This window comes from Uncinocarpus reesii, genomic scaffold (assembly GCF_000003515.1).
Source record: "Uncinocarpus reesii 1704 scaffold_1 genomic scaffold, whole genome shotgun sequence".
NCBI classification, from domain to species: Eukaryota; Fungi; Ascomycota; class Eurotiomycetes; order Onygenales; family Onygenaceae; genus Uncinocarpus; species Uncinocarpus reesii.
This window is the reverse complement of record NW_003052500.1, coordinates 5,640,013-5,654,558: the sequence shown is the minus strand read 5'-3', so window position 1 is coordinate 5,654,558 and position 14,546 is coordinate 5,640,013. Positions and strand designations below refer to the sequence as shown.

The 14,546-nt window shown below is 47.5% G+C and overlaps 5 protein-coding genes across 5 annotated transcripts; 4 read left to right on the top strand and 1 right to left on the bottom strand.

Annotated features, from left to right (window-relative positions):
• Positions 1 to 939: 939 nt before the first annotated feature.
• UREG_02156 (uncharacterized protein) lies at positions 940 to 1,419 on the top strand (the record flags this gene model as incomplete). Its single annotated transcript, XM_002542594.1, has 2 exons — positions 940 to 1,082; positions 1,140 to 1,419. 2 exons carry the CDS (start codon positions 940 to 942, stop codon positions 1,417 to 1,419), a joined length of 423 nt encoding a protein of 140 aa, XP_002542640.1.
• An 847-nt stretch (positions 1,420 to 2,266) lies between these two features.
• Positions 2,267 to 3,528, top strand: UREG_02155 (uncharacterized protein; the record flags this gene model as incomplete). Its single annotated transcript, XM_002542593.1, has 4 exons — positions 2,267 to 2,279; positions 2,355 to 2,616; positions 2,675 to 3,176; positions 3,238 to 3,528. The coding sequence occupies 4 exons, from the start codon at positions 2,267 to 2,269 to the stop codon at positions 3,526 to 3,528; spliced, it is 1,068 nt and encodes a 355-aa protein (XP_002542639.1).
• Positions 3,529 to 4,436: 908 nt separating this feature from the next.
• On the top strand, positions 4,437 to 5,477 carry UREG_02154 (uncharacterized protein; the record flags this gene model as incomplete). Its single annotated transcript, XM_002542592.1, has 4 exons — positions 4,437 to 4,453; positions 4,509 to 5,139; positions 5,195 to 5,366; positions 5,425 to 5,477. 4 exons carry the CDS (start codon positions 4,437 to 4,439, stop codon positions 5,475 to 5,477), a joined length of 873 nt encoding a protein of 290 aa, XP_002542638.1.
• Positions 5,478 to 9,791: 4,314 nt separating this feature from the next.
• Positions 9,792 to 10,728, top strand: UREG_02153 (uncharacterized protein; the record flags this gene model as incomplete). The annotated part of the gene is made up of 4 exons (XM_002542591.1): positions 9,792 to 9,835; positions 10,096 to 10,226; positions 10,286 to 10,346; positions 10,395 to 10,728. The coding sequence occupies 4 exons, from the start codon at positions 9,792 to 9,794 to the stop codon at positions 10,726 to 10,728; spliced, it is 570 nt and encodes a 189-aa protein (XP_002542637.1).
• A 1,184-nt stretch (positions 10,729 to 11,912) lies between these two features.
• Positions 11,913 to 12,502, bottom strand: UREG_02152 (uncharacterized protein; the record flags this gene model as incomplete). Its single annotated transcript, XM_002542590.1, has 4 exons — positions 11,913 to 12,038; positions 12,139 to 12,249; positions 12,364 to 12,413; positions 12,448 to 12,502. 4 exons carry the CDS (start codon positions 12,500 to 12,502, stop codon positions 11,913 to 11,915), a joined length of 342 nt encoding a protein of 113 aa, XP_002542636.1.
• Positions 12,503 to 14,546: the final 2,044 nt, after the last annotated feature.

Here is a 14,546-nt window from a genome sequence, read left to right as displayed (position 1 = left end):
AGAAATGATACCCGTGCTACTATAGGAGAAAATGTTTGAGATAACAGTTATGAACCGAGAAAGCGGCCGAGACCACCCTTTTTGCGCCCAAAATGCGAGGCTAACAACAGGAGAGGCCAGGATACGCCAGGTCTTCACCTTCTCTGAGTCCGGCCTTGTTGTACGAGTTTCAACCGTACTCCCCGTCTTTTGATAGCATTGTAGGATACTGCTTTGTCCTTTTCCGTGACGCCGGTCTACTCGGACTTATACAAAGCAAAGCCCTATCGTAGCGTCGCCCGGCCGCTATGAAGATGGCAGAGACAAATCCCCTAATTAGTCCTTGTGAGTCATTGAAAATTCCTGGGAGATATCAGCCTAATATTCCAAATGGGTTGATAGACCTCACATCAACTTCAACGTCTGCTGGCATGTAGAAACGAGACCAGGTACTCCGTAGGGGTTAAAAGTTGCTCCCATATACCAACCAGCCTAACGTAACGCATTGTTCGCACCCAACTGTGCATCACCTGTAGCGACCTAGAACAGCTTGCGGATACCTCTGGGCCAGTGCGGTTTCCAGAACTCAGTGGTATCAGGCAGCTCATTGAGGATTTTGGTTTTCGCTGGTCAAGAGAACCTGCCGGCTCTGAACTAAGGATTAGGAGGAATGGAAGAAGTGCAAGCGTCGACCAGATTCATTCACCTGTGAGTTAGTAGATATCTAGAGCAGCTCATACTCCAGTATCTAACCAGCCGCAGTGAATCACATGAAACGCAAACAACTCCAGCCGCACGTAAGATGCGGCTTGCCCGCAGAGAGCTAAGCTGTTCAAGCTCTTTTGTCTTTTCTCATTTCTTATTTCTCATTTCTCATTTCTGTTCTTCCTTTTCGTCTCACTTTCAGCATCCTTTTTCAATCCATCATATTCGAAGAAACATCTCTTTGAACGAGCAAAAATGGCTTGGATTGAGGAAATTTTCAAAGGCTTCAACTCTCTCAACTTCAAGAGCAGAGCTTTACTCCTTGCCCTCGTCGCTATTCCCCCGCTTGTCACGTCTTGCTTGGGCCCTGTTACCGCTGAGGCCGTTACCTATCTTTTGTAAGTTGCGTCAAGTTGCAATCATATCTTGTTCTGATCGTGCTAACATTTGGATAGGGCACGCCATTACGCCCGTAAATACAAACAACCCCCGCAAGCCACGGCTCCTGTCGAATGCTCAGCGGAGCGCGAGAATAGAGAAGCCAGGGAGGACTTGAGGGCTCTGATTGCCATTATTCGTGGCTATATTGCGACTTATCCTGGCACCGTCCTGCATCACAGCGCGCTCCGCAACTCTGCCCTTGCAGGTTCCTCTGTCCAATCTGCTTCGCGTACGGCTGCACCTTCTGAGCCACCGCAACCAAGCCCCGTTGTCATGAGACGACGTTTGGCTTAGGCTCTTACGGAAAATATCGCGCAGGAAAGCGGCAGAATAGCCAAAGTTGAAGGGAAATAAGGGATCGGGAGACTTTTTGATTCGATCTTGGACATTGTTTCTCCTTTCCTCGCGGTTTTCGAATCCGATAACTCGTTTCGTGAGATATTCGCCAACAACCCAGATCGCGTTCACCGTGGGCAAGATTGCGATGGCTAAATCATGGACTTCGTGTACGGGGAGGTATCAGCAAGGCAAACATGTACCTAGTTTTCAATGAAATGCTGTTGTTGAATGCTCAGAAATCCGTTCCCAATGTTGGTATGAATGCAACGGCTTTGTTCACCAATAAGAGATGTCTCGAGGAACTGACACGAGATCATTCATCCTTGTTGCCACTAGCTAAGCTCCGACCAATTTCCTCCTTTGAGCAAGCGGCCAAGGGACCATTGAACCTCTTTCGCCGACATCTGGCGTGCAGCTTGCCAGCTTCAATCAAAGGACTGTAAGTATGATTATGCTAAGTAGCAGTAGGCAAGGTCTAATATTGGCATCTCACGCATCGTTGCCGTCGGGTTCTCGAAGTCTCTTCCCCAGGCACAAAGCAAAGTATCGAGGTTGTTGGAATCCGCCCTAAAGTTACCCCGACTTTGCGGCCGCCCAGCCTTCGGAGATACCGAGGCTTTTCGCGCCCTAGTCGGGCCACCAGCTCTTCACAAGGAATAAATACTCTTCCTCTTTTCTCCAGTGCTTCGTTATCCCACGCTGTCCCTTCTTTTAAACCACCTTTATTATTGCACATAGCTATTGCAGCTCCCTTCGCTACCAAAGTAGTTATACCACCTCGTTTAAGCCACACGTTTTCAAAATGGCCTCTCCCCGTACGTCAGCCCGTTGGCCACGCAGCTACCTGCGTCGTGTCTTCATTAATCACTAACCCTTATGTCATGTTTCAGAGCAAATTCGTACTCCTCTCACCGATCTTCTCCGGATCAACCACCCGGTCCTTTTGGCGGGTATGAACGTTGCTGCCGGTCCCAAGCTCGCCGCGGCCGTCACAAACGCTGGTGGCATGGGTGTGATTGGTGGTGTCGGTTATACTCCACAGATGCTCCGAGAACAGGTACAGGAATTGAAAAGCTATCTAAACGATAAGAATGCTCCTTTTGGTGTCGATCTCCTGCTTCCCCAAGTTGGAGGTAGCGCCCGCAAGACGAAGTACGTTTTTTGGAAATATCCTGTGAGATGTCGAAATTGGGTTGCTGATGAGAATTAGCTATGATTACACAAAGGGAAAGCTTGACGAATTGATCTCAATCATCATCGAGAGCGGTGCCAAACTTTTTGTCTCCGCCGTCGGTGTCCCTCCAAAACACGTCGTTGAACGCCTCCACAAGGCTGGAATTCTTTACATGAACATGATCGGTCATCCAAAGCACGTTCAAAAGTGTTTGGATGTTGGCGTTGATATTATTTGCGCTCAAGGTGGCGAGGGCGGTGGCCACACTGGAGATACTCCTACGTCTATTCTCATCCCAACTGTTGCCAAACTTGTCCAGGGTCACAAGAGTCCTATGAACGGCCTGCCCGTCCAGGTTGTTGCTGCTGGCGGTATCTTCAATGGCCAAACTGTGGCTTCAGCCCTTATGCTCGGTGCTTCCGGTGTCTGGGTTGGCACCCGATTTGTCCTCTCTGAAGAAGCTGGTGCTCCACACGCTCACCAAGAAGCTGTCAGAACTGCTGGCTTCGATGACAATATCCGAACCATTATTTTCACTGTAAGGTCCCACCAATGGGAATTCGCCTCAAATTGTGATATGACTAACAAGTATTTTAAAGGGACGACCAATGCGCGTGCGTAAGAACGCATACATCGAGAACTGGGAAGAAAACCGTGCTCAAGAGATGAAAGACCTCACCAGCAAAGGTGTCATTCCTGTTGAGCATGATTTCGAAAACCTCGGTGACGATGTCGACGATGACACCCTTGACAATGCTCGTCCACATTTGATGGGCAAGGCTGCTGCTGTTGTCAATGAGAAGAAATCCGCCAAGGCAATTGTTGATGAGCTTGTCGGTGATGCCGTTGCCTGGATCAGGAAAGGCAACACCATGATCGCCAAATTGTAAATTTACCAAAGTCCGTTGGCCTGGGATTTCTCGTTTTGACTCCTTAATACCCGCAATCGAGATCTCTCTCTCTGGGGTATTGATAATGACTTTGTATATATCATGACTTTTTTGTTATCTTTTAGCTGTTATACTCAAAACCTTCTCTCCCATTTCCTTTTTACATTTGGTTAAAATGAGTCTCAGAGTCACAATTTGACACCGGTCAAGCTGTCTCTTGCTCTGCCTCTCGAGGCTCGTATCCGGCAATAAGTATCCACAAACCGAGGCATATGATGGTCTCGGTCAGTGTTGTGCGCTAACTCCTAGCAACATATGGGAGAACCACCCGTGGCCATCCTTCGACAACCTCCTTTTGCTTGTTGGGGGATTATCACTGAGCAAAGTCTCTACACGAGCAAGGGACGACCATCATAATTGAAAGTTCAGCTACCTGTGAGCTACCAAATAACCGTCAACGCTTTATACATGCTACAAGACATACTGCAACCACCTTCAGAGCTTGAGTTCCCAGCCCTTGGAACTGGTCCCATTCGGCGACACTACTGTAGATTCACCTTTGATGCCCATAATGCAAGACTGCCTTGCCCGAATGCCTGAGATTACCCAGAAATTCAAACGTACCGAGACCGTAAAAGTAGAGTAGGCTCTTTTGATTTGATTTCGTTGCTCTATCATATGCCTTCATCAACGTGACAACGTCCTTCAGATAATAGCCCTATACAAATTAGGGCTTTTGAAGTTCCAAAGGCGGCTAGTGGCAAAAGCTCTTGCGGGCCGATTTTCATCCCGGAACTAAACCCTATTCGGGTTATCTGACGGCACACCGAAATGCGATAATTTGACCAATCCACTATTATTCGCAACAGCTTTATAATCTAATAACGAAATCCACAAGTATACCAAAGATGTCTCGACTAGCAAAGTGAGTATTCGGCCTTCTAATTTCTTGAATGTTGCTAACAGCAAGCGTGCGACAGTCGTGCTGGCGACTGGGCCGACGATGAGGAGTTTGACGATGCCGCTTCCCTGCCCGCGCAGCAAGTTATTTCTAACAAGGACGGCACTAAGACCGTGATATCGTACCGGTTCAATGATGATGGCAAGAAAGTGAAGACGACGCGACGCATTCGTACAACTGTTGTCAAAGAGCACGTAAATCCACGTGTTGCTGAGCGCAAGGGATGGGCGAAATTCGGCTTAGAGAAGGGTCATCCTCCTGGGCCATCTCTTGATACCACTTCAGTCGGAGAAAATATAATTTTCAGGCCTTCTGTGAATTGGAAATCCCAGGCCAAAGAGGCGGAGAAGGCAGGTGGCGAGAAGGGTGGATTGAAGGATCAGTTAAAAGATAAGAAGGTGAAATGTCGTATTTGTAGCGGGGAGCATTTCACGGCCAGATGTCCCTTCAAAGACACCATGGCCCCCGTTGATGAACCGACTGGTGCGGCTGGCCCGGATGCTGAGGATGAGGAGAAGCCTGCCGGTGGTTTGGGCACTGGTGGAAGTGCTTATGTTCCTCCTGCGCTTAGGAAGGGCGGTGCTGGTACTGGAGACAAGATGGCAAGCAAATATGAGAGAGATGAGCTGGCTACGCTACGCGTTACAAACGTTAGTGTGATCCTAATCTCCTGAAATACAGTTTTAACGCTAATTTTGCGGATAGGTGAGCGAACTCGCCGAGGAAGGAGAGCTTCGTGATATGTTTGGCAGATTCGGACATGTCACCAGAGTCTTCCTGGCCAAAGATAAAGAGACCAATATGGCGAAAGGCTTTGCCTTTATCAGTTTTGCAGATCGAGCAGATGCTGCTCGAGCCTGTGAAAAGATGGATGGCTGTACGTTCACAGGCCAACTCTTACGCTCTTACTGGCAGTTTGTGCTAACGATATATAGTTGGTTACCGGCATTTAATTCTACGCGTCGAATTCGCGAAGAAAACAACATAATTTTCTCTAATGATCCTCCCTTGTTACGTCTCTTACTAGGTGTCTTTCTTATCGGTTCCCTGCGATTCTTTCTGCGGTAGCATATATGGTTCGCTTCTGCTTTTGAGACGGCTAAAATTCTTTGCTCATGATCCGAAATTGTTGATAATGATGATCGCAAAATAGAAGTTTTATCCTTTTTTCCTCTGACTGCTCCATTCATGCTCATATTAGCTGACGTCGAACATCCCGAAGAGTTTGTGTCCGCTTGACTTCAAGTGTGCGTTATTGGACTAATTCCTCTGCAAAGGGGAGGTTAATTCGCGTCTGAAGCTGGCCTTTTCAAGTCCGGAGATTCTTGTTTCTAGATTACCTAGAGGTCATTTGATACCCAGATCGAAAGCCAATTTGTACTTCTAACAGAAGTCATTCGATAATGAATTGCTTCGTTCAGCTTGGTTTGATGCCTCTACTTTCCAGATTCGGGGGGCTGCCTAGTCGTTACTCCTCTGAAACCTGTTCTCAGCAATATACCGGATAAAATGGACTGTGATCTTTAGATTCTACGCCATATAAACTCGTTTTAGCTAAGCTTCTTGCTGTAGAGCAATATATTGATTTGTGAACGGCTGGGCACGACCACTGCTCCGACACACTCCTTGCATCCATTCGACGACAATGGGTCCTTCATTTCCCGACAAAGAATTTCCGACCAAACCTCTGCCTTGCTACGCAAGAACCCTCCGTTCATGCTGTCTGCAGATCAAAAGCACGTCGTCGGCTACAATGCCAGGCTTTGATTAGACTGGATCTCAATACTCCGGGACTGCTGAGGATCTCTCAGTGACAGGACAGCAAGCATCGACCGGAAGTTGACATGTGTATGTATCTGCATGCACACGATCAACGAGTCACTCAAAGCCAGCGTACACATGCCGTTCTTTGCTCCTCCAACTCCCCTTCATACTCGCACCAGGATACAATGTTGGTCGGCTGCATATTTTGTTTTCAGCTATCGGGGGCGGAAACCGGAAAAAGGCAGAGAACTAGCCTCAGTCACCAAGTTTCCAATTAGGCGCCTGCTCCTCCTTCCCAGCTGCTGTGTGAGGCTACAGGCTGCATTGCTACTTTCTCGGTATCATCCCCGTTTACCTTGGCGCTAAGACATAACGCTGCGTCAAGCATTGTCTCTTTGTTCTCCCCTGATTCCTTGAACCCCTAATTTTCGCTCTTGTTCCGCGTCTTCGCAGCCTTGAAACCCGGGAATCGGAGATCAGAAAGCGAACGGGAAGGCTAGAATCTCCCCCTATCAAAATTGAAAAACAAAAGAAAAGGAAACATTCAACGACTCCTTCGGGGTTGCCCGTTTACGACGACACGTACATAAGCTGGACTAAAGAAGATATCAACCGCTTCTCCCCGGAAATCATACGCGACCACCAATCGAGCGGGCCGGATCCTGATCAACTAACATAATCACAACACGGCCAACGAAAACAGCAACTTTCCTTAATCATACAGGTAGCCTTCTCGGCAGTCAACTGCCGGGAGTCGCCGTTGACGTGGCTCTGCTTTTCCCTTTATTCTAGATGCCAATGAACTTGGTTTGCTAACCAACTACCGGATCAGGCTAAGAAATGCCACGTTAAGTGCTGGCTTTACAAACTATCTGACAGGGAAAGGGGAGGAAAGTTGGGAGCTTCTCGCCTTTCCTCGAGGCTGGCTATAATTAACTTCCTCGTTTTCCTTCCATCGGATTCCTAGCTTAAAAGCTTAGTTTATGAATAAGCTCCCATCCTCCGCTCCGTTCTCTATAACCAGGGCCCACATCTAGAGAGGTCAAATCATAACCAACGGACATTCGGACCTAGGTCGACCGAGGAATATCCTAGGGGGTCTGTAAATGCAGATTTAGGCAGTGGCAAGGTCTCTTGGGCCCGATTCTGCACGCGGCAGTCGATATTTACGGGGCGAGGGAGGCGCATGCAAGTTTATGAGATTTCGAGGGCTAAGGCGGGGACAAGGCGAATAGGTTTTTCACAAATATTTTCACTCGCCAAAGCTTTCGGTTGGAGGTTGGGGGGAAAAAAAGAAAATACCTCAACAGATGGCGAATGGAAGGCCGAGAAGTACTTCAGCAAGGGGTTTCAGGGATGTGGAGTGAGACAGAATGAACTGGCGGCTATAGCAGGCATGGGGAAGGGGCCAGGCGCCGAAAGTGCCAAAACCAACTGATAAAAAGCGAAGGCGCAGATATATCAAGTGTATTAAGATCTGCCTTTTGACTGAGTTTATTTGTGTATACACCCTATCTTCATTCATATCAGTTTCCAATGTTACACTTGGTCTCGGATCGGAGCATTAGGTGATGCTGGCAATCCACTAAAACGCAGAATCCACATAATTGTGAACAAGTAGGGGATGTGGGAGTATCACCAGGACAGAAAGAAACAATGGGTTACACACTCTTCGTCAGCTTACCAAATTTGTACACCACTGCCGGCATTCCCACCTGCTTTTCCCCCAGTTCGCAAGCCTAATCTGTGATTTGGTGGATTTCATGCTTTTTCACATTTCGGATGATGTGGGTTGACACTGATCTGTCCACGTTTTATTGAAACGGGCGCAGTGAGACAACAACCAGCCTTTCAGAGCCCTCTGCGCTGCCATGTCAAAAATATGCCATGGGAGTCAACCATTCCAAATCAAGAAGGCAAAAATGAAGATCCTACTTTGATAAACGTCAAACTTTCCCGTGCCTTGACATCACATCTCGGAGGAAATTCTCAAGTAGGCGTACCTGCTTGGCTGAAGTGGGATCCTGGTTGGTATCATCCGAGAGCTGGTTGCCCAACCCTAAATCTCTGTAGTGCATGGGTAACCGATACTTGTTCTCTTGTGGTTCTGGATTCTTTCCGTTTTGTTTTAGCTCATTCTCTGTTATTCTCTTCAGCAGGAAGAGCCGGAGTTAAGGGGTAGAACCTCCAATAGTAAGTCACTTAGGGACACCTCAATAGATTTTAGGGTTGTGGACTTCAATACTCTACTTCCTGTGTGGCAATTATCGGGAACAGTCACGGGGCCCCTGCAAAAAGGGTGTAGGCTCAATAGACTTATCTCCGGCCTGTAGGTAAAAGCCCAGAATGCATGCGGCCGAATTTCATGCGGTCTTGAATAGAACAGGCATGTGACCGATAGCAAGCCCGAAAAGCAGTGGGCATCTGATTCCCGTATGAATCCCATGGAGTAAGAGCCAAATGTCAACACTGCAGAAAGAAAAGGAATCCGACAGTGTTGTGTGACAGGGATGGAGCCTTCAGGGGTATGAACGAGAAGAGTGATTGTTAGACCTCGGGAGCTTGCCTCGACGCAGCTGATTCTAGAGTGCTGGACAGAAAAGCAAATCAGGTGATATCGCTCAGGACCGTTGGCCGTGTACATAAGCCTCCTAGGGATGGCGCACTAAAGACCAGGAAAACCTAGAGAGCAATCGTCGTTAATAATCGAGTGTCAAAAGGTTGTACCCTCGGTTGCCGAACGATTGGCCATTGCATATTTGGTAGTTGGGAAAAGGGACAATGATTTCGCTGAACCGCAAAATCAGAATTCAGTCAAAATAGCATGGGATATTTTGGACACTGTGTAATGACGGCTTGTAGAATAGCCTAAGGAACTGCTCCCTGAGCATATCTAAATCAAGTCTTGAGACCGAAACGCATGATTTGTTGTCGAGGCCTAGCCCAAGCTTGCCGAGGGAGCAAATGAAAATATGGCTCTATTAGGAGAAGCCAGTTTCAATTTGTTTGGCCTTTCAATACTCGTCACACCAAAACGGGCCGAGCAAATAGCCATCTGGCTATAATCAACATAATTATACTAGGCGCTTTTTAGGAAGAATAGAGTTGCGTACGGTGCAAGAAAAACTTTAGAAAAGAGTGGATGGGGGCATATCTCGCGTACTTGAATTGGCTCTCGAAAGCATCAACAGAGTCATGGGGGAGTCATCCAGATGAGCATATTGTTAGAAACGAACTCAACTGCTGATTGGTCGACAAAATATCATTACTTAGAGGCTGAACAAGGCGTTTAAGACATGGGAGTGTCCTTTTCGTCAAATCGTAACCAAAAGCGGTTTATTTTTTCAGCGGAGTTAGTCAATGCCATTTGGCGTTTGAAGCTAAAGGAAATCAAATCGAAATTGGCGCAAGACGGAGCTCGAGGCTTCGTTACGCAAGATACAGCTCATTTGCAGGGCGTATGAAACTTGCAGCCTAGTCTTCTTTGTATCGAGAAGCACTGGCCTGGCCACCGTGTCATCGGGGCAGGCATGAAATGATGCCTCCAGAAACGCGCACGTTATCATCAAAAGCAGCTCGGATGTATGTAGCCGGGGCTATTGCCACTCTGGCCGACTTATCGTCTGAATCGGGCGACCGCGACATCCACCTGTTTTCGGGTTGACTATGAGCAAGCCTACAATGCAATCAGTATTGTAGCAATCAATCCGCTCCAAAGTCTCAGTCACCGCAGGATGGAAGCGTACGGGGGCGGGATGAAAACCAAGACACCCTCACATGCATCTCCTGTGTTGTCACCTGAATTAATCCTCCTTCTGAGGTGTCTGCTAATGTCTCAAAAGGCAGAATGAATGCAAAATATCAATCAAGGACGTGGTAGACCGGCGTTTGGAGTCGGGAGATATCTCGAGCTACAATTCGTCGGTTAAAATAAATCCCCAATCCTGGGGCAGAAAATCAAATTTGGGAAAAGGTGGGAAGAATAAGATAGTTTTGACTGGATGCCGGAGCGGACATTTTCTCGATTTGTAGCTCAGCTTCAAATGGAAGGGCACGATAAAGTTTTTGAGGTGTCCAGACACCGGGTAAAAAGGTGAGCTCTCGGACTGGAATACAATAATGGCTGTGACATTGCCAATAGATGTGCAATGATCGACATAGGGATTCAGTCTCGAAAACCGGGACGCAATATGCATCTCCATATTACAGCAGAAGCGAAAGAAGCACCGTCTTTTCAGTTGACAATAACGACGGGACTGAAGCGGTGGAGGAGATGGGAGATGGACGGTCGTCGGGCGAGGGCGGTGATGGGTGTCGTCGGCGCCAAGAGATCGGCAAGCCCATGCACGGACCACTTTGCGGCTAGTGAAGTTTCTTGGAAACGACACCTTTCCCGGTTGGGCGCACTAAGGGGAACTTCCAACTTCATCTGTCAAGAGCACATCCCTTTCACCTGTCTTTGTCCGGTTGATTGAGGAATTCCGGCCGTGAAGGGGTGTGATCAACTACCTACAATGGTGCTGTCGGCAGCTTTCTGATTACTACCTATCTTGCTGGGAGAGTTATTTTTTCCCTTACCGTTTATTGGATGTCTTTGTCTCGGTCAGTCCCATCCTGGTCTTTGCCCCAAACCATCCTGCAAGGTCTTGGATCCTGACCGCATTTCGTTCTGGGGTGAAAGGTATCTCGAAATTCAACTGCAGCACTTCTATTCACTTTTTCCTGAGCAATGAAGAGATCATAAGCTCGACGGCGACGGCCTGATACAACGGTGACCGTTATAAGTTACCCGACTCCTTCAAACCCCAGGGTCTGTCGGCAGAGCATGTTTGTACCACCATGTAGCCAGGGTAGTATGCAAGACATTCCGACAGGAGCCCTGGCTTTGGCTTCTAGCTCCTTTTGACTAATTCTTGTATTGTCCTTGCGTTCCTTGCTAATGCGAATATTCGGTAACTAATCGAGGTATAGTTTCCCCGGCCAAACAATTAGGGCAAAATACTGCAAGCCGGCTTCTCAATCCGCATATCAATGGCCATACATAGCAGAGTACTGCAGCTTTTCTTCCCCATAAATCTATGAAACGCGTTCAGTTTGTGAGGGATGGGAAGTTAAAGCATCCCTCGTTCCCTTTTGTTACTCAGCACATGGTAGTTATCAGTTCCTCGCCATGTGACAAGCTCCCGCTCAAGCACAAAGGGTATGACTTAGGAATGTTTTTCCTGCTTCTATGCACCGAACTCCTCATTATGAGCATTTTAGTATTTTCCAAGGCGAAAAAAGATACCAAAACAAAATTAAGACGCTGCTTTCCCCAAGAAATGGGAGCACCCAAGTCTCGCAAACCCTGAAAAAATAAACTGCAATCGAGAATCCAGACTTTCCACTTGGATCCCTGGAACCAGGATTCTCCGCTCCTGGGCGATCATATGCACTACTGAAACTTATGACTGCTGTTGCATTGTGGCTGAGATTTTTGGCCAATAATAATTGCCACTGACTCTCTCCGTTGATCGGCCGATTTCCGTGTACATACTCTGTATCGGGTGTGGTTTTATGATTTCTGAGCACTTTTTGATCCTCCCGCACGCCAAGCCAGCTTAGTTCTGCCCTGTGGTCGATCATTTCGAGATGCATGGATGGACCATTCCGGATGAGTTTAGCCCATATCTCTCATGGTCGCGTTAATCGCAATTGGCCGCCAAGTGTTGGCTTGTCGCGACTCGCTGGGTAGAACGGTCGCGGATTCAATCCTGTCCATAAGTCCGTCGGATTGATTCACCACCTTGATTGTTTTCCACATGATTATTAATTTTTCCAAATGGGGATGTATCAGTTTCGTCACCGTTCTTCAGCTCCCTCTGAAGCTTGAAGTTTGGACGTACATGGTGCTCGAGTGGAACGCGGTACCTCAATCGACCCATGTTTTCAAGTTCATCATTAGCGTGGGGCAACTGAGAAAGGCGGAGCCAACCTTTGTACTGTTCCTTCGACAACTGCATTATTGAGAAATTTACCGCGACTCCTCTGTACAGAATGTTCATGGTATTGGAAGCTGGTAGCCATTCGGGAATTAAGTCATTGTTAGCATCCGCGACATCGATACTTACACACGCCGCGAACGCACTCAGCAAGCTTTTCTCGAAATCGGCAGAACAACCTATAATAGATCTACCAACGAGGGTGAAGGTTACCTGCAGCTATTTGATAGGTGGATCCGGGATCATCAACGATGCCTGCTGAAGGCATCATTGCTTTGTCCCTTGCTCCCTTCCGACTTTCGCATTCTCCGCTTCTCAAGTTTCCTGGCGCCTGGCACCGATTAAAATACGAGTTTCCATTGATATGGAGACTTTGAGGCCATCGACCGTTCCTTAGTTCGATTGGATTGGTTCAGTCACCTCCGATCCTTGAAGTTTGCGATCGGAGCTTCGTCTCCTCCCGTACGCTTGGCCCCCAGAATCGACAAAATCCACGACCCAGACCACCTCTTCATTCGGAGTGCGGACCATGTAGGTACAACTTGTTGTGAAAGAATGGCTTTATGCTCTTATGTCATGACTCCTATTAGTTTTTTCTGCTAGTCATGACCATTGGCTAACCTTTCGACGGGAAAAAGCAAAGCAATTTGAAGTGGAGGAGTAAAAGAACCTTATTAGCGCCAAATAACAGCAGGGTCGCCTCAATTCCTGATTAGTTATATCTCGGGGCCACTTTACAAACAACGAGTTCTGCTCCCAGAAAGCTTGATAACCAGCGCTCATCCTCCTGTACTGGCTTCGGCCATCCGCGAGATGACTATTGTGGCTATTCCGCAAGATAATCCTCCTAAAATTTCATCCTCCAACTCTTATTAAAGCGCCCTCATATGCCATTTATATGACGATTTGCCCGTCCCCCGGCCCAAAGATTGACAAACTACGGTGGTGAGTGAGGCCAAATCTCTTGTCCCTATTTGCACCAGAACATTCTATTCTTGCATGGGTTCTCTCCTGCAATGTTTTCCTGTAATCCCACCTACATATCCTCAATCACTCGTTGTGCTCTATTCCTCCTTTCTTCTGAATGCACTACCTTTACTTCACATCTATGAGCCATATCCTAATATCCCGAGACTTCAAAACCTTTTCAATGATAGTGTTTGAAGTCTTGATTGATATTTTCTTTTCGATCAAGCACCTGACAAGGGCTATCTGTTTAGCCGTCGATCGTCTAGGGGGTCCACCTAGCTTATTCGACCCCGGTAATTGCTTCTACTCCAGCCAAATCTGGGGCTGAAAATAAACCTTTAAATTGAGCCAACCGGGCCCGTTACACACTCCTACCAAGTCACTTTTGCAGCCGCCTGCCTTTACCCTTCCTACATACTATCTCAATCATACCCCACGTCGTCTTGATCCTGGATTTCTTACGCCGAGCCCTCCCTTTCTACATATTGATGCGACGAACCGTTGACGTTGCTATCCTCTGAGCACGCATCCGTCATATACCAAGTACGTATGAAATATCATGGTCCATTCCCACTGCTTTGATCAAACGTGTTCGCGGTCGCCGTACCAGCGCCTTTCCGTCCATATGGCCCTTTGATTGGCATTATACATCCCTAAGCCCAGTGCATGCGTTGGCTATTTTTCTTTATAGGCGTATCCAAACGTTTGGTCATTTCTCTGACACTTGTCGACCGATATTAGCCTTTTTTTTAGCAGCATTCTCGTCAAAGCAACAAACTACCAACCCAAAGACAGGGCTATGAATTCCTGGCTTCTATTCTTCATCTGGTTCTAAGATTGCCACATCGACCCGATTTCGCGGAAATACCGCCATCTCGAGTTATCCCAGTGCAAGTCGAACTGCTTCTCCTTGAAAGTGCCCTCTCGAGCCGGTTCCCGATATCAAGGCACCCAATCGAGGGTAGCACGCTTTGCTGATCCTTAAAAGGGTTGTTGGAATTTGACAAATGAATCCTAGTAAGCTCATTTCTATCTGGTACGACTTCAAAATTGAAATTACTGGACTTATCCCGGTGACCCACCAGTGATAGCGGGAAATCATCCACTTGATTCAGGGCTTCAATATTGATTCTTGGTCATTTTCTTTTCTTCCACCTACATTTTCTCCTTTGGCACTTTGATCAAGTTTCCATTGTCTGGTGCGTTTCTGTGCTCTTACCATAGTGTCAGTCCTGACATCTCTGCCTCTCCGGAGTTGTGGACAGCCCATTCTCTCGATTGTCTCTTAATGTTTGGATCAATCTTACTCATAGCTTGATCTGATGTGAGTGGCACGCGCAGCA